Source organism: Strix aluco, chromosome 2 (assembly GCF_031877795.1).
Source record: "Strix aluco isolate bStrAlu1 chromosome 2, bStrAlu1.hap1, whole genome shotgun sequence".
Classification (NCBI taxonomy): domain Eukaryota; kingdom Metazoa; phylum Chordata; class Aves; order Strigiformes; family Strigidae; genus Strix; species Strix aluco.
This window is the reverse complement of record NC_133932.1, coordinates 33,173,595-33,193,610: the sequence shown is the minus strand read 5'-3', so window position 1 is coordinate 33,193,610 and position 20,016 is coordinate 33,173,595. Positions and strand designations below refer to the sequence as shown.

General features: G+C 37.2%; 1 protein-coding gene across 3 annotated transcripts in view; it reads right to left on the bottom strand.

Annotated features, from left to right (window-relative positions):
- Window positions 1-1,285: 1,285 nt before the first annotated feature.
- Window positions 1,286-20,016, bottom strand: part of BACH1 (BTB domain and CNC homolog 1) — a 30,826-nt gene continuing 12,095 nt past the window's right edge. The window contains exons 2-6 of one of the 3 annotated variants that reach the window (XM_074814174.1): window positions 17,076-17,373; window positions 11,859-13,250; window positions 9,927-10,133; window positions 8,801-9,016; window positions 4,699-4,844 (exon numbers count right to left, since the gene is read on the bottom strand). In XM_074814174.1, coding sequence (XP_074670275.1) covers window positions 8,831-9,016; window positions 9,927-10,133; window positions 11,859-13,250; window positions 17,076-17,315 — 2,025 coding nt within the window. In that variant the 5' untranslated portion in view covers window positions 17,316-17,373 and the 3' untranslated portion in view covers window positions 4,699-4,844; window positions 8,801-8,830. Of the gene's footprint in view, window positions 4,845-8,800; window positions 9,017-9,926; window positions 10,134-11,858; window positions 13,251-17,075; window positions 17,374-20,016 lie in introns of all 3 variants that reach the window. The other 2 variants (XM_074814179.1, XM_074814168.1) reach the window with 2 other exon arrangements.

Genomic DNA, 20,016 nt, shown 5'->3' with positions numbered 1-20,016 from the left:
TCTCCTTTACACATGCTAGTGAATTGCAGCTGTGTGCTTTTGAGGCTCCTTCTTTTGAAGAACAAACACAAGAAATCAACATCCAGCAGGCATAAGGGTCCAGCTTGTCCAGCTTTTATTTCAGTGCCAAAAAGGGACAACATTCACTTTGCTCTGTAAAGATCAACTATTTTGTTTACACTCAAACCTCTAAGAAGAGTATTGAAAAAATTTCTTCAAAAACTGCTGCAGTTAAAGTAGGTGCTTTTACCTTCTTTTCAGCTTTTGGATAAATTTTGCTATTTCACTTTAAACAAATTTCACTTAACTTGCTCATGTTCAGATAAAAACCCAGCGCTCACATAAAGAATACCAGTTATCAACAGTTCCTCATTTCTTACTTCCTAAAAAAGACCCAGAGGCAGAACTAATTGTACAGTACTAATCTCTGGCATAAGTACCTTTCAGCTTTCATTGCCGTTGTTTCTTGCTGAATATTAAGATGAGCTTTAAACACATCACAGACTCCTGCATCAAGATTTTAAGTTTCCTCAAAGAGGAATCACATTAACATTCTTGTGCAAGCTAACATCTTGCTTCTTAAGAAATGTACAACACGCTAACTAAATCCAAGCGACTACAAATTCCAAGGACAAAAATGTCCTGGAGAAGAGAGGCTTTTACTGCCTTATCAATTATAAGCAGCAAGTTGAACCTTATAATCAATCACCTTGCTTTCCAGCATTTTCCCCAAAAAAGACTGCTTTAACTTTTATGAAGGGTCTGCTGGCACGATGAGTAATTTCAGACTTGAAAGCATCAAATGCACAGGTTACGAAAAATTTAAATGAAGGTAGACTTCTAATGAAAAGTTATCTGAGCAAGGTGAAATGCAATGCTGAAAGGCTAGATTCAGTGCGGGAAAGAAATACAATTCAGTATTACAACTGGTACAGAAGATTAGGATAAATGCAGTTTCTCAAAGGAAATTTTTCTACAAGCCTTCTGATTAACAGGCTTCAATAGATCTACAATTCAAAGAAATTTCTTGAGAAGCTTAATAAACATACATATTATTACAACTTCCCCTATGATAAACCTCAGTCTCATGAACTGGTCTATACTATGCATATCATCATCAACTGCAAGTGTTTTCTAGACCCAAACCTGCAATATCTCATTAATCAGCCATTTACTACTTCTCTCCCTTAAAATGTTAAAAAAAAAAAAAAAAAATCAATAAATAACAAAGTTCCCCCCCCCCCAAAAAAAAAGAAATCCACTCAAACAGAACAGGACACAAAAGTCAAATAAACTTACGGGAAATTTATTCCAACTCAGATTTATCTGCTACTGTGTGTATTATTCAGGAACTTATAAACTATATAGACAACTTTGCTACTGTTTTCAGAAATGTTTTAGTAGTGCTACATAAGTGAATAATGCACCAGTAAAGACTTTCACTGCAAAAGATTTGTACAAAAAAGAAAAGCCTTTGTAGAAAGGATAGTGGTTTTTATTGTAGTCATAGAAAATATTGAATTATGAAAGATACAAAATCAACTGTTGTAATTATCTGTTTATTTTACAATCTGTATGCCATCATACTCTTATGGCTTTCAGATAGTCTGTCCAAAGTATTTTAAAACATGCTTTAACAAAGTATTTTACAGTTTCAAAATTGAGTATTTATTTACTGAAAAAAACACCCAAACTCCAAAACATTTACCTGAGAATTCTGTATCATAAAGTTGTCATTCATTCTTAACTTTTCCAAGTTGATGATATAGGCTATAGAAGTCAACATGCAACTTGTAGGTCTACTGTATTAAATAAGTATTTTAAAAATTATTTAGATGCAGCTGGTTAGGCAAAAGCCTACCCTCAGACTTCATCAAGTTCATCATAGGTTTAAAAACACAACATGAATTTTACCATATGTCAATGACAGCAATGATTTCTGCACTGTTTGCTGCACTGTTTGCTGGGTGGAATTCAGACCCTGGCTGATCACCAGACTGCAGCAGTGGAGCACAACTCTTTGGTGGATATTCCGGCCTCTCAACTTGGTTATCACTGAATTTGTTTTCCAACATCCATAGACATGTGTCAGGGGTTTGGGCCACTGGATATGTTTAAGTTCCCAGCCAGTCATTCTCTACATATATGCTCCATCCCTTTATAACATTTAACCCAAGGAACTCCATTTCAGAGTATGTGTACTATTAGGACAATGTTTTAACATCACCATCCACGTCATTTCAGAATATCACCAGCTTTAAAAATTATATTATGCATGGACAGTAGAGAGGTTTGGCGCTTTCTGGGTTTTTTTTTGTTTTTTTTTTTTTTTTTATACTTTCTTATTGGTTTGCTTTTTAAATAAAATGGAGACTTAGGAGCAAAACACTGCTCAGGGTAGCAGTGTGGGAGGGAGGGTGGATTAAATTAACCAGGCATATACAGATGCTGGAATAAAAACCCAGAGAGCTTCATGAGTAATACATATACAGGACCAACATATATAAATGATAGTCATTTTAAAGGATTTCAATTCAATTGTCTGAAAATATATCCAAAGCAGTAGAACTTTCATGATGTCTGCCATATAGTATTTATTTCTGAATTTCAATTACTGCAAGCACTGTAATTTATACAAGCTATGCTCCATTATAATATTTTCCCCTTAAAAAAGTAATGATATATGATGAAAATCCAAGGATATCACGAGAGATTTAAATCCACTTTCAATCCCATAGGTGAGGTAGTGTAGTCACTTGTATTACATGCTGGTTATGAGAAGTACGTTGAAATCTGTCCAATTTTTAATTTTTCTTTTAAATAAGTGGCTTAATAGTCAATATATTTATTAATGCTATGTTATCTATAAAGGGGAAGAAGGAAAAAAAAAACAGCCTTGCCAAGAACAAGTTTTGTCTCACTGCGAGATAAAACTGCAAAGCAGTATTTACAACAGTCCTTTGCTTAGTTGCTGCCTACTGTACATGCACACAAAAGACACAAAAAGCTAATATACATTCTGAGGTAGGAAATGAAGAATTCCACTGGCTTGTACAAGATTCTTCATGTTCTGTAAACCAGCAAAATCAAAGTTTTCTGTGGTGAGGTTCAATACTTAGTTCTGGTGTGAAAATAACATCTAAATAACAAAGCATCATTGGTATACAGTATGTATCTACTGCCATGTAAAAATCTAAAAAAACTGGGATTATTTTTAGTGGCTGAATTTCTCCTTCACACAGCAAGTAAAGTAAATCCCTCCAGCTCGTTTCCTTATTATACTTTCTATATGATCATACTTATAGCAGAAGCTATTGAAAATGTACTATAAGTTTAGCCATGAAAGTATCCTGAGGAGCAGAATTCTGAAATAGATCTTTACTGGTCCCAGTGATCAACACATTTGATCACAAATACATTTGTAGATGACTTTAGGCAATTAGGCACTGAAGTCGAAGAACTTGGTGCCTGAATACCTTAAAAAAAAATAAATGTCCTTAACTTTCACAACACTTTGATTCCAACTTATCACAAACAGCAGCGAGCTTGAAGGTGCTAGGACAGTAAGTCACAACACAGCAATGAATTTTAACAAGCATATGGGATTCAGATGCCAGAGGATCCAATGCACACTAATCAAAGAATCACATCCACTTCAAACTTCTGCCTTTCCCAGTATGTTGTTATTCCTCCCACAAAATTCAGAGAAGACAGCAGTATGCTGCAGCACCTCTGCTGTTCCAGTTGCCTTAACTATGTACTGGAGAGCTAAGACAAAAGCATATAGTCAATAAAAGCTGGCTCTGGTACTGAGATGGAAACAACAGGAAGCAGCGAGATGTTCCAGAGCACACTTGCCAGAATCTCCTCATACTGTCATTATTCTAACCCATCTACAAAATAAACATTTACAGACCTATACACATTTCTCAAGGTTTGTCTACCAGGAAAAAATAAATCTTAAAGAGGTATGAATTCCAGGTATAGAAGTCATTGTGCATAAACACCTGTCAGGAGGCTTTTCTTGAGATGCAGAGTGGCATTAGATACTATGGCATAAATCAGAGTGAAGGCTGCTCTATACCTGAATGAAAGCTTCCTCACAAATAAACATCTGTGCACAGTTTATACTTTCCAAAAACTTTCTTGAACTCTCCTTGGCATCACCACACAGAAAAAGTTCCGAGGCTGACATATACAAATTACACTCTAAAACTACACAGAGCAAACCCAAAGTTTGCCAAGTAATATAATGACCATGTAATTGTCAATGTAGTTTCAAAAGATAGTTTCATCTTTTCTTTCACTTAGTAAGTTACTTTACAATAATGCTCAATCTTACTTTTAGTTGCAATGTTGAGAGGCTGGCAATAGGAATAGATTCACTCATCTGTAGTGCATTTGTCAGTCATTTGCTGACAGAAGTCTGTGATACCACCGCTCTGTCCACACTGTTCCACAAGAGAAGTTTTCTCTAATGTTCTTACAGAAACTGGATGCAGTTCTTGTACTTGATCATATGTTGCATCACACACACTTTTCACACACTGATAACAAGAACTCTGCTCATTTGTAGATGTAACACCTGAAAGACCATCTGCTAAATCTATACACGCTGGTATCGCAAGCTCACTATCAGATGGAGCTGTTCGTTCTCTCTCCGGGAATAAAAATGAGAGCGGACAATCTGAGGAAGAATATTTTGCAAGTATTTGTATTTGCTCATGACTCAAGGCTGCTTCCTTACACACCTGCTGGCAAAGTCCAGTCAGATTCTGCTTTGTCTCACCCAGAGTTGACAAAATGTGGCTTCTTTCCTTCAGCAAGTTCTCCTTCTCATTTTGCTGCAAGAAGAAAAATAGCCTTTTAGCCTGCATTTTAACACAAAACCTATAGTTTACATTCCTAACAAAGCTAGAACAAGACTGTAAATAATCTGATCTGCTGAAAGAGAAGTACTTTGGCAATAAGAAGGTAAACATTGACACAATAAAATGCCTATCAAAAGGACAATCCCAACCTCTCTTGAAGTGTCATGAACTTGGTTATTTGAAGCTGTTTTTCAGACACACAACTTTTCCAAAACTCATGCTGGCAGCCAAAACAGTAATTTGTAGTTATTTAATAAATGAAACTTAGTTTCACTTGCTATAAACATTCCTGAAACACTAATTCTACAGGGTAACATTTAAACCATTACCACCGGGTCAATAAAACATGAAGCAAAGCAGTCTTCAGAGATTTGTATTTTAGAAGTTAAATGCTGAAAAACAGACATCACATTTTCACTATTAATACTACTCTGCTAGATGAATATAAATTCAATTCTGAAATGCCAAGTGCACTGTAGAACAAAACAATGGAGTTAAGAAGAGTTTCTAAAGTAAATAAAAAAAAATAGGAAAATTAAAGAAATAAAACATGCTAAAATTGTAAACAAAATATTTTATCTGGAAATGCAGCACTCCAGTTTGTTTCAAGGCACCAACTAGAACACTGGAAGTTAAAGAATTTAAAGCAGAGTGACAGATTAGTGAATTGAAGAAACAAGAACAGAGCTGCCTACTACTGGAAGAGAGGAATACCAGCTGAATGCTTGAGTTTCATTTACACAGCAAACATGCTTAACAGTGGCAGATACCACTCAGACATGAAATAAAACTGTCCTTGATCTGAAGAGCTTACAATCTAGCTGCATAATGCAAAAGAATTTTCCAAACACAAGGCAGCAAAAGGGATGGCAATTCACTAATGAATATCAAATAGAAAAAAGTGCCATTCATGAAAAATTAGCTTGCTCCTTCATTTGTTTTTTGTTTTACTTCAACGTCATGAGTTTTTGTGAGACTTCTGATACAACTGGCTGAAGATAAAAGGACATGGGTAACTGAGGGGATGGTCTAATGATGGAAACAAGCAACATCCTGAAAAAAGAAAAATGAGGAAATGGCAAAGGACAGGAAACAAGCAAGACCATAATGAAGCAGCTGAAAAAAAGGAAAAAAGAGACCTAAAACCCAAACATTTTGAGCTCTAAAAGGCAGACTTCTGAAGACATAGAAAGCTTTAAATAGTTTTTAAGAAATATTTTTTTAATCATAGAGACTGTGTGTTATCACTACTGCTACACCAATTCACTCCTATGAAGTTTAATTATTTTCAGTCCTTCTCACATTCCTTTTTGCAGTAGAAACTCATACTGCAACCTCTACAACTTCTTTTTGAAAGAACTTTGTCGTGTTTTGCGAGAGAAGCAGTTGTTACCAGTCCTTTTTGCCTGAAATTATTAGAAAGAGTGCTTTGTTAATAAACTTCTACCTGTCAGCATATTAGGAGTAGCCATTGCCAGATCTCCTAATCTGAAACCACTTTATGTACATTTTGGGTAGAGGCACTCAGCCGTGTATTATGGACTGATGAAATTATCTGGACTGCTGTTTAACACAGACATCAACATTCAGAAATACCCATTCCAGTTTAAGTTCCCTGCCCTTATCTGAAGTTGTTGACAGATTGATACATTTAAGTAATATTGTTTTATTTTAGCAGCATTATACTAATACTGCAAAGTAATGCCAGTTAGTTTTGAGGTCATAATAATCAAATTGAGAGCTCTTAATTCTTCTGGTGAAGAATCTATTTAGTCCACCCACCTCCTCTCCTGCTATCGTATATATAACAAGATCTCAATTACATTTCTCGGATCAGTTTACAGTCTGTCATTCACTGACACATCCTTCTCCTGAGCTACAGAATCTTCAGGGAAGTAGTGACTCCTCAGGCCAGTTGTCCTTTACCCTGCTTCCCCTCACCAGTGGCCTCATTTTAAAGCTTTGAACTGAGAAAGTACAAGGAATGTCAATATACACAGGTGCTCTGAAAAAGCTGTTTCTAACAAGCCAACATCTCCTTGAGTGGCCCACATGCATTCTCAAATATGGAACATTAGTGAACAAGACCACCACAGAGGTTAACCTGAAGGATCAATAAGCAAAGACTATATGGGGGTCAAAAATTACATTATCAGTACAGAAGATCAAGAAAAATGCCTAAACTTAGTTCTCCCAAATAACAATTAGATTTCAGTACTGAAGAACATTTTTCTTCAATACAAGTAGAGCTTAATATAAGACTTTCAATTTTACAGAATCAGTTGGGTGGAAATGTACCTCAGAAGGTCTGTAGTCCAACCTCCTGCTTGAAATAAAGTCAGCTCTGGGTAAGATCAGGCTGCTCAGGTCTTTGCTCAGTCATGTCATGAAAACTTTCAAGGATCGATGTACAATCTCTCTGGGTAACCTGGTCCATTGCCTGCCTGTCCCCACTGGAAAAAAGTTTTCCTTATATCCCATTGAAACCTCCCATTTTAATTTATGACAATGTCTTTTGTCATCTGCTGTGAAATACTATTCCCTGGGAAGCCAAAGATCTTCCACTCCCAATGGCTACATGATCTTGAGGACTTCCCCACAGATATGGGAAGGTTAGGCCTCTCCACAACCATCTCTTCTCCAAGCAGAAGCCCTGTTTCATCTGCCTCTCACCATAGAGGTACTCCAGGTCTGACCATCCTGGTGGCTGCTTCTAACCTTGATCCGTTTTGTCAATGTACTTCCGGCACTGGGAAGGGTCAAAACTGGGCAAAAGATTCAGTCTTACATGTGCTAAATACAGGATTACAATCACTGTCCTTGAACCACCATCTGTGCTCCTGTTAATACAGCCCAGGACACTGATAGCCATTTTTCAGCCTCAACACGCTGCTGATCCACACTCAGCTTGCTGTCTGCCCAGAGCTCCAAGGTCCTTTACAGCAAAGCTACTCTCCAGCCAGTCAGTCTCCAGTGTCTACTCATACAGGGGGTTAGTCTGTTCCAGATATAGGACTTTCCCAAGAAACACACCACAAATACTATCTTTCAATCTGAGAGAACAAAAAACCTGATAAGCAACAACTAACAGAAATTAATATAAGACAACATACTGCACATACTGAAAGCCAGAATGAGGAATTTAACCAAATAATATTTCCTAACAGGCTATAGTATGGCGTATTATCTACTTGTCAAGAGTTTTCAAACTATAGCTAGACATATAAATATCCTCTCTCAAAGCCACATTACAAAGGATACCATGAGAAGATCAAATACTAACAGGTCAGAGACACATGACTGACCCAGAGAAGCAGGAATGAGGCAGGAGTCCTCATGCATGAAGCAACCTGGATATACCATATAACACCTTTCACAGATGTCTCTTCTTCTACCCACCTGAAAATTATGCCTAAACAGATCTTAAAAGTTTCTGTATTTGTGCACAACTTATACAAGTTTCATGGTGCATAACATCAGTTATGTTATGCTCAACAGCTCCAAACAAGGTCTTTTCAGGAAGTTCTGAAGAAACTTAGCTGTGCAGTTGGAAAAAAATAAGCGATTGGAACATGTTTGTGCCTAGAGCGTGATTCATAACTCATACCTCACCTCGCAATTCTCAACAGTCATTGTCCATACCTTGCACAGAGATATCTGTCAAATTGCAGACATTCAGTCTGTTCTAGCACAGGTCCACAGAAGAAAGGATATTACACTATGATTATCAGTCACTTAATCAACTACAGGTCTGATCTTGCAGATTAATCTAATTTCCCCCCCTCCCCAAGTGTTGCACAATATTGACAAAGTTACATAACAAACAGAAATGACAATATGACAACAAAAACAGGCAGGAAGTTCTGAACTATCAGAAATGCAACTTCTCTCCTTAGTCAGAATAATATAACTGTTAACAACATGATCACCTGATTTCCCTCCCTCCCAGAGCATCTTCTTCATTCAGCACACTGAATGACTTGCTCTGTCAACTCATCAGGACTGTATGGCACTGCAGGCTTTCCTTCAAAGTATCTCCTCTGCTGCAGAATTGGAAGCACACGTAGTGAAAGATGATGGATCACTTCAGGAAAACAAGTTTCTAGCCCATGGCACTTTGCTCTAATTTTATTTTCCTTTTCACTCTGAAGTCATAAGGAGAAAGGTGCAACATGACTGTGTATGTTCCTAGCTGATGCAGATACCAGGTTCATGTACATAAACATAAAGTCTAAAATGCATCATAAACAAGAATTAAAAGTACAGTAACCCTAAACAACTGAACTATGTAGTGCACATGGTATGATCAGAAACAAAGACCAGAAAAAAACCACTCACAATTATTTTCTTGCCAGGAGAACTTCAGATTATCCACATTTCTCTTAAGTATTTATCTTTTATTTCCTTTTAAGAAGGAGAAATTATATTAACAGGTGGTTGCAGAGAAATCTGGATGCATTAATTCCTCAGCTACAGTCCTGATACAACTGCTAAAAAAGCAAGCAGCTTCCTGAATTCTGCTGTATCTTCTGCCTTTCTGCAAGGGTCTCATTTTTAAGATTCAAGACTCAGGAAACAGTTCACCAGCCCATGTTGGTATGTTACAAGACCAACACTTACACAACTAACAATTGCACAACTGTAAGCTTGATCATGAGCAATACCACAAGCTGAAGAACAAAAGCACAAAGCAAGAAAGGGGAAAGAGATAGAAAACAAGGAGTGGGATGGCTGTTTAGGAATCATTCTGTACAGTTAAACTCAATGCTGATGGGCTTCAGAAGCACCATTCACCAAAAATTACGCTATGATGCACTTCTACTTGAATGGAAAGAAGTCCGGGGGGGGGGGGGGGGGGGAACAAAACAAAACAAAAAAGAGTAAAGCACAGAAAATCTAGAACTGCTATCAAGAAGTCTAAGACTGATACAAGTTTTCTAAGCTTGAGTGGAAAAAAATAGTAAGCCACCTCACTGCCTCACTGAAACTACAGCCAGATGTCCAGTCAAGATGTTTATAGACTCAAGTCAACAGTGATGATTTATTTATACATACCAGTTTTTCAATTTCAGATTCAAGATTTTGTATGCAGTCAAGCTTTCTCTTACGACATCGCTGTGCTGCAATTCTATTTTTACTTCGTCTTCGGATATCATGAATACAGTCCAATTGTTCAGGAGTTAATTTATGCATTTTCAGAAATGACTGGAAGTCATTTCTGGAAAGTGAGATAATCCTTTGTGCATTAAATGGCAGTTTTACCTAGAAGGTAAGATACAGTTGTAAATCAAAGGTGAAACTGATATACACAAACACCAACAGACAAATTCAAGTTTTAATTTTAAGCATTCTTTATCATACAACCCATCTTTCTTTCTAAACCTCAGAGACAAGAGCAAGCTAATGTAGCCATCAGGTGAGGTGGATAAAAACCAGGGGTTTCAACTAGAGTTCAAGCATGGGCAAAGTAGCTGAATACTTTGCACATTTACACTAGATCCTCAAAAGCATATTCAGAGTAGGATGAAATCTGTCCATGTGTGCAGCAAATAATCAGGTGATACACTCTAGGAAAATAAGTTATGGTTAGGTGGTGCACAAAACAGGTCAAGAATCACTATTCAGTCTAAAGTTTCCCCTAGGCTGCTATTAAGACTGCATCCTGCATACATTTTTGTACCTAGAGTTTTCTGCAAGAAAAGTTCATCTGAAACAGGCATTTACTTAAAATATAGAAGTTACAATATTTGTCTTTTAATTCTTAATGCTGGAGAAGAGAGAAAACCAGGCTCTTGCTACTGTCTGTACACCTGAGCTACAGAAGCAGGAGCTTCTGAAACATACATAGATCATGAAGTCCTGATTAATGCTGCAAAAGATCTTTACCTTTACAAAACAATTGACACATTTTATGAAGTATCCAACTAATTCTTACAGTTGAGTATATTAAGTAGCAGAATGTGTTACCCTGCTGTGGTGAAAGATCTGAATTTAGTTTAAAAAGCAGAGAAACCCTTTCTGTGTTTGTCTACCACTGGTGACAAAAAGCAAAAAAACGCAAGAGAGTATTGCCCTCAGCAATGATGGCATCTACTTCTTGGTAATGTAAAGATGAGAAACGTATTTAACCAATTCTGACTTTTTGTTTGACCTGCCAACTTTCTATATTGATGGCAGCTTCTACTTATTTTAAGTCTCAGTAATGCCCTGCATCTTGTAAAGAAAAAAAACCTAGTGCTTTAACAACTGAATTTTCATGACATTAAATGATCCATCACACAGAGTCACACTACAATTCTAAGAACTGTGACAAAAATTATTCTTGGTATATAGTAAAACCTTTTAGGATTAGACTACTTATGTATGGCATCTGCCTAAAACACTGCCAAAGCAATGACATAAAGTAGTGCCACATAATTTCTGCAGTTGAAGGAACAAATACAACCTCAGTTTTAGAGAATGTGATATTATTGAAGCCATAATACACAGCTACTGAAGCCTGTTTGAAAACTTGATTTTCATTTCACAGTAAATCTGAAGTATCATTTCGCTCCCATCTTCTCCCCACAACTCAGAATAAAACCAAGAAAACTGTTAAGTTTCTATAAAACAAAGGTTCCAAGAAGTTTAGAGTTTTCTTAAGGTTAACTGAAGTAGAAAAAAAAAATATTCTAAAAAAGAACGCCCATGCCTTGGTTTAAGACTCACAACCTTTTCTGTTAAAGTTGTTGCAGAAAAATATCTGAAAAGATCTAATACTTAGGCATCTACCACTTCAATATCCTACCAAAAAATACTTTGTAAGTCTCCCTGAATTAAGTGATCTTCCACATAAACTTTTGAACAGTTATTTAAAGTTTAATTTCCCAGATTTTTAAAACAAGCAGCCACAAAAAAAAAAAAAGAAACCCCAAGAGACTCAGAATTAGGATTTTGAATAGGGCCTGAGGAGACAGGGAAGCAAAAGATACAGCAGGATGTTCTTACCTCACATTCTTGCTCTCTTGCTGAACAGGATTCACTGTCTCCCTCAGTGTCAGTTTCTGAATCCTCTCCCAAACTTATCACATAATTATAGGGACACTGTTCTTGTTGTTGTACCTGAACATAATCTCCACTGCTTATTTCGGAGCTGTTGGAGCATCCTTCAGTACTAAGGTTGCTTATAAAGGGGCAGTTGACAGAATTCAATGTTGTAAAAGTTCGTTGAGAGCAAGGTTCAGGGCTTTCACTGATCCTGATACCCAGCCACGGACACTCTGATTTCTTCCCTGAATATACTGGCTCCAAGCTCTCTTTTGGAACTGCAGGTGGTAAGTGTATTTGACAGGGTTCTGTGCTGTAAATATCACTCCAGAACCCTTTTGCAAGATGTTCTGCTACCTCTCTCTCCACACTGCTTCGATCACCAGCTGATGTAATGTTACTCGCTTCCCTAGTGCACAAATCAACCTTTGAAGGTGTGTCATCTAGACTTTCAATTTTGTCATTCCCAACTCCAGTACCCAATACAGTTTTTTCAGCCAAGACTGTGCTGTTTTGCATACTACTGAAATTCAAGTTACCATACTGCTCACAAGTCTGTAAAAAAGACACAGAATTGAGTCCATGAGGTGCAGCAGAGTTTTGGGGGAAAGCAGCAAGATCCATTTTCTCCACAGGACACGACACATTCTGAGTCACAGAATCTCTCTTTGATTCTTCCTTTTTCTCAATGCCTTCCTCTCCTTCTTCCATTTTTACCTGAGTCTCTTCACATTTTGAGACCAGCTGCATAGGTACACACTCCTGAGCTTTTTGTATGCCATCATTATCAGATATTTCCTTCTCAAGAAAAGTTGCAATTGGTGGCACCTGAACATCTTTAATACTGGAATTGGACTCTGAAGCATGAACTTTGTCATTTCCAAAAGCTTTCTGGAATTTCCTATACTTTGGGCATTGAGAAGATAAGCTAGAAACACTACCCTTTTCTAAATGTACAGGATCACATGTTTGATTGGCATTATCTTGGAGAGCAGGCAATGATTTAGCATTTTCTTCATCTTTACAGAGCTTTGTGTCAGGAGTTTGAATATATTCCTTTTCTAAAATTTCTTCTGCTTCATCATCTATTTCTAGGTCTCCATCATCCACACTGCCAATTTTAGGGTTTATTTTCTGACAACGCTGTGTACAACACTTCTTCCTAGGACATTCCTGCTGATCCAATTTAAAGTCCAAAAATTTGAACTTGAGAAACTGAAAGCAAGACTCTTCAATGTTGTGTACACCCAAAAATTCAGCACATTTGCAAACTTCAGACACATTGTCTTTATTTAAAATAAGTTTAGCTGTGTATGCAAACTGAAGCAAAGGACTAAATCCTTTAAGTGTTACCTATTCAAAAAAAGAAGAAAAAATATTAGTATGGCAAATATGAATTTAAATAAAGAAACACACAGAACCCAAATATAGCAAACCATGCCAGCAGGACAGTACCAATCAAAAGCAGTAGCTTTGTTCCACAGAGAAAACCTGGCCACACTCATTCTAAAACAAATCTTCTGATACAACTTTATCCTGTGTATTTTATGACAATTATCTTCTTCATTGTGATCAATCTCTTAATAAAATGTTCTGACAATACAGTATTAACAAATGAAAAATATTGCTGTAGACTGAAAACCAGTAACTGGATTCCAACTTTACAAAGATGTCTTTTGAACCCAAGTTGTACATGAATTATTCTATAGAGTAAAATTAAAATGCTGCTGGTATTTAATAGTTCCTTTAAAGAGCAACTATTGTTATTTTCTCAGTATTATGCATCACTGATATAAAAAAAGTTTGAAAAATGGAATTTGACCACACATGATTATTTACTACTACAGCCACCTGTGCTTCTTTCGTCACACAGATGAAAAGAATTGTACCCAAAAAACTATACAGCAAAACCAATTATTCTCAGTTTAAAGCCTCTTTGGAGTAGGTAGTTTTAATTGAAAGTTTCCATCATTATCATCTCGGTTTTTACCGCAGAACAGTTGCCTAACAGGGAATCCGGAGATAAAAAAACCTGTATTGTTACAAACTGAACAAGTTTGACACAGCACTTAGGGATGTGGTGTAGTTGAGAATGGTCAGTGTTACGTTAATGGTTGGACTAGATGATCTTCAAGGTCTTTTCCAACCTAGATGATTCTATGAAGTTCAGCTTCTACGCATGAAAAAAATTACTAACGAATTGGGCAGAAAGTTGGAAACAGATCACCAAATTAAAAATTACACAACACTCCCTTTAACCCTTCTGTGCAAGTGAAGAATAAAACAGTATGTCCATTATTACTACTTAAACTGAAGCCCACATTCTGCTCCTCTCCTTTATTGAAATGAACAGGATTTTATGCTGAATAAAGTGCTATATTAATACGTTAACTATACTGAATTCTTCAGCCAGCAAGATAATTAACTATACATGCAATTTAGCCTTTGTTTGGTTTGTTTTTTTAGTGGTTGGTTGGCAGGTTTTTTAAAGAACACATACAACACATGAAAGGAAGTTGAAAAGATCTGCACAGAGATAGTTCAGCAGAACTGTCCATAAACTCTTACAACCTATCTAAAGAATTCTTAAAATAGCATTTGAAATATGCTCTGGAGAGAATACTGATTACACTACCACATTAATTCATCCTGAATCATGTGTGGAAGGGGGAGTGTAAAAGACAGTTTATCCATAAGCTGGCAAGAAGACTTCAAAATTAGTATAGTAAATAAATCATTAAAGTGGGTTTACAAACAAGTGACATTTAAACATGAAACTGAACAAAACAAATACAATGGTATTTCAAAACTGTATGTTTTACATAAGGTAGAAACACTGCTAGAAACTGGAGGAATCAAGAAGGGAGAAAAGCACTCTGTACTCCTTTTGCTTTCTCTTACGCACTTCTAGCTGGCTAACCTCAAACAAGATAGAACACTAGAAAGACTTTTGGTCTGACTGACCTAGAAAAGCAGCTCTTGCAGTAGCCATTTATTTAATTTGTATTTGGGCTGAAAGTCTACCTCAGAGTGAAAACAACACAGAACTTACACCAAGATGTCAGTAGTTAGTCTTTATAATATAACATATATTAAGTTCTTTAATTCCAAAAATATTTTTGAATCTCAGATGTTGGGCTGATGTCATTTTAAACTTCAAAGACTTCAGATTAATAAAAAGGTTAAAAAAATTTAAAAAAAAAATCACATGTCAAACCATGTGATCAGTGTTTGCCTCTCTCAAATATGCAGCTCCAAAAACTGACTCATTTCAAAATATTTAGCAGTTCCCAGAAGAAAAGCTCAAGTTGCTGAATCTTCAAATGCTTTTACCAAGTGATCAGATCAAATGATTAAAAGATGACATTCACTGTTAGTATTTTTGCTGGTTGTTTCAGTAGATTCAGTTCTTACATCAGTAATATTAAATTACATTAATAGTCCTCTTAAGTCTACACTGTAGTAAATACCATGATTATTATGGTCCTCCATTTTCTTTACAAACTCTGGTCCCTGCTAACTCAGGTTTATTTCACAGGTTCAGTAGAACACTGTTGTTTTGCATGAGAGATTATTTTTCCCCTCTCCAACTTTGATGTGTACTATTTATTCTTCCAGTATCTATTTTTTTCATCCCAAAGCAGAATTCTCTCTTCAACATCAGAAGTTTTACATGCCACTAATTTCCCTCTTTTACTCCAAATCATGGCTTTGTGTCCCCCAGTATCCTACTTCCCTTCCACATCAACTCCCATCATTACTTTTCTTTTAATCTGAGAGACATTCAGTCTATCAACATATTAAACCACTAGGAAAAAAAGCATAAGAAGAAATGAACACACAGACACCGCATGAAGGTTGAGTAAAAGTAGTGGTATTATGCTGCAGCGCAATTTTCTAACAAATTCATTGATCAGAGAATAGCAAAGACCACTGAAGCTCTAAAGAGACCACTTGATCCCATTTAGTTGTTTTCTATAAAATCAGGAAGATTCTGGTAACAGAGAATTCTTGTGCTTTTCTCAGTACGTGACAAAGCCAGCGAGGTAGCTATTTTGCTGAAGCACAGGCTTTCTGAATACATCATCTCTGTGCTGCCACTCAACTCAGTCTTGTACATAAACAAGCCTATAATGTAATTTCCAATGTCACTGTAAATATTCATTGAGGTGCACCTTTCCTCCAACTTTAATGATTCTAGTTGAGTTGCCAACAATTTGCATGTTATTTCTCACTCCCAAAACTAATTACCATAACTTAACTCCCAGAAAGCCGTTGATTATTTAACAACCAACTCTTCAGATTACTGCTACCATTGGGCACAATCAGAGCACTTGGAGGCTCTTCACTTTTCAGCTACAATCACAGCATTTCACAGAAAAATCCCGTCACTTGTTTGCCTCATGTCTCTTATAAAACTTAACTAAACACCAACTGGAATCTTTAAATGTCTTGGACACTCCGATTACGTAATAATAAATATTCTTTCCTATGGATGTCAGGTTCTGGCTTATTCCCACTGAATGCCTTTAAATTCAATCTGATTTAAGAACATGCATTTTAGGGGCAAAAAAAGGAAGTAATTGCAATACATTTTCTCAGTCTTAAAAGTAATAAAACACAGTAGTAAAAAAAGAAAATCAAGCTGCTAATGATCAGTGTGTAAAAAGAATGAAGAACTGAGCAGAAGAAAACTGTTATCAACAGTAAGCAACAAGCAAGGAATATATCAACATACAAAGCCAAATATTAATGATACAGACTTAAAGGTATTACCATTTTAAGCCTTACTTTGTTTATTATTCCAAAAGTATTCTCTTTTCATATAGGACAACTAGTTCTGCAATACCTCCTTACCATTTAAGGCCTGTTTTTTGACAAACTTACATGCTTTCAAGCAGGTACACAATTTTAAGTAATATATACTTAATTAAAAAGATCTCCCCTATACATTCCCCAAGACAGCATTCACTTATCTTCAGTTTGTGATATACACTCCTATCTGTCTAGCCTTTACCACAACCAATGGCAGCATTACAACTTCGAAATTCCTTCCCTTCAGTTCTTAAATCTCTTGCCTTAACTTCTCAATTAAGCACCAGCCTACTGTAAAAAAAAAATTGAACAAAACAAATTAGAAGCACTGGCAGGTAAAATACAGAAGGGAGTGACACTCACCTCTTCCGGTAAAGTGATGATAAGATCAGCATCCACCTGGCCCACAATTCTTGAAAGGAAGTAACTGCTGCAAGCTGCAAGCACAGCTTTGTGAGCCCGAAATCGCTGATCTTCCACTAAAATAGTAACATCACAAAGAATATCTTGCTTTCTCTGATCATCAAGACTGAGAAGTACATTGGTACTGTGTACTGAAGATTCATATGCAAAAACCACACTATGCTTCTCACTTAGAGACATTCTGTATCATCAATGGTAGCATAAATCTCAGTGGAAAGCATGCTTCTGTTCTTCAAATCTGGGGGAAGAAAAAACAGGTTGTACACGTGATAGTCATATCCAACAGGAACCTACTGATACTAAAACACAAGCAAACTGTAAATCATGCATCGTCTGTTCTAACTCTTTTTAAGACTAAGATTAGTATTAAATATTTCATACATGTTAATACATAAATACATGCTTACGAGCATTTAAAGTACACAAACTTTAAAACATTGCATTAGTAGTCTCATAGACCAAAAAAGGGAACAGTTATTCATGTGACTTCAGTGATAAAGAGCAGATTTTTCCTCAGGAAGTGTTTAAGACTCATAAGTTTACCAGAACACATAAAAATTATTTAAGCTTTCATTTTTAGCTATCTGTATATACTGACTCCAACACTACCAAAATGTAGAGAGAAATAGAAAACATGCATTAAGCCAAGTCATCAAAATGGTATGTAAGCTACTTCTGTTTACCGATTCACCCAGTACAGACTAAAATATTTGTATTCTATCTTCTTTGAAAAGTAGTTTGCCTACTAAACCAATCAGGCATTGGTAAAATAGTCTCATTTTCTCTAGCAGGTTGGTATTTTGTTTTGTTTTCAAAGCAGATTAGTTCTCCTATTTTCCACCTGCCTTAATTCTCTAATGCAGCCTTTTTTTTTCCCCCTCTCCTGCTCATCACTATTTGGTTTCTCATGCTTGAGAGAAGTTTGCTTTCCTAATGGATCACTATGAATCAGATCACCTGGCAATGGAATCCCTTTTGTGACAGACCAAAGTTCTGAAATAAAAGTATTTACTGGATAATAAATAACAGTAAAAGTTATATGACATTTAAAACCTTGAAATAAGCTCATATATAACTATCCTGAAGCTATTCCTGAACTCCTAGTATTTGCAAAAAAAAAAAAAACCAGAGCTAGGGAGAAATCAATCCTCCTAGAGAGTGCAAAGGGGAAAGAAAGGAGGGAAAGAAAGGAGGGAAAGAAAGGAGGGAAAGAAAGGAGGGAAAGAAAGGAGGGAAAGAAAGGAGGGAAAGAAAGGAGGGAAAGAAAGGAGGGAAAGAAAGGAGGGAAAGAAAGGAGGGAAAGAAAGGAGGGAAAGAAAGGAGGGAAAGAAAGGAGGGAAAGAAAGGAGGGAAAGAAAGGAGGGAAAGAAAGGAGGGAAAGAAAGGAGGGAAAGAAAGGAGGGAAAGAAAGGAGGGAAAGAAAGGAGGGAAAGAAAGGAGGGAAAGAAAGGAGGGAAAGAAAGGAGGGAAAGAAAGGAGGGAAAGAAAGGAGGGAAAGAAAGGAGGGAAAGAAAGGAGGGAAAGAAAGGAGGGAAAGAAAGGAGGGAAAGAAAGGAGGGAAAGAAAGGAGGGAAAGAAAGGAGGGAAAGAAAGGAGGGAAAGAAAGGAGGGAAAGAAAGGAGGGAAAGAAAGGAGGGAAAGAAAGGAGGGAAAGAAAGGAGGGAAAGAAAGGAGGGAAAGAAAGGAGGGAAAGAAAGGAGGGAAAGAAAGGAGGGAAAGAAAGGAGGGAAAGAAAGGAGGGAAAGAAAGGAGGGAAAGAAAGGAGGGAAAGAAAGGAGGGAAAGAAAGGAGGGAAAGAAAGGAGGGAAAGAAAGGAGGGAAAGAAAGGAGGGAAAGAAAGGAGGGAAAGAAAGGAGGGAAAGAAAGGAGGGAAAGAAAGGAGGGAAAGAAAGGAGGGAAAGAAAGGAGGGAAAGAAAGGAGGGAAAGAAAGGAGGGAAAGAAAGGAGGGAAAGAAAGGAGGGAAAGAAAGGAGGGAAAGAAAGGAGGGAAAGAAAGGAGGGAAAGAAAGGAGGGAAAGAAAGGAGGGAAAGAAAGGAGGGAAAGAAAGGAGGGAAAGAAAGGAGGGAAAGAAAGGAGGGAAAGAAAGGAGGGAAAGAAAGGAGGGAAAGAAAGGAGGGAAAGAAAGGAGGGAAAGAAAGGAGGGAAAGAAAGGAGGGAAAGAAAGGAGGGAAAGAAAGGAGGGAAAGAAAGGAGGGAAAGAAAGGAGGGAAAGAAAGGAGGGAAAGAAAGGAGGGAAAGAAAGGAGGGAAAGAAAGGAGGGAAAGAAAGGAGGGAAAGAAAGGAGGGAAAGAAAGGAGGGAAAGAAAGGAGGGAAAGAAAGGAGGGAAAGAAAGGAGGGAAAGAAAGGAGGGAAAGAAAGGAGGGAAAGAAAGGAGGGAAAGAAAGGAGGGAAAGAAAGGAGGGAAAGAAAGGAGGGAAAGAAAGGAGGGAAAGAAAGGAGGGAAAGAAAGGAGGGAAAGAAAGGAGGGAAAGAAAGGAGGGAAAGAAAGGAGGGAAAGAAAGGAGGGAAAGAAAGGAGGGAAAGAAAGGAGGGAAAGAAAGGAGGGAAAGAAAGGAGGGAAAGAAAGGAGGGAAAGAAAGGAGGGAAAGAAAGGAGGGAAAGAAAGGAGGGAAAGAAAGGAGGGAAAGAAAGGAGGGAAAGAAAGGAGGGAAAGAAAGGAGGGAAAGAAAGGAGGGAAAGAAAGGAGGGAAAGAAAGGAGGGAAAGAAAGGAGGGAAAGAAAGGAGGGAAAGAAAGGAGGGAAAGAAAGGAGGGAAAGAAAGGAGGGAAAGAAAGGAGGGAAAGAAAGGAGGGAAAGAAAGGAGGGAAAGAAAGGAGGGAAAGAAAGGAGGGAAAGAAAGGAGGGAAAGAAAGGAGGGAAAGAAAGGAGGGAAAGAAAGG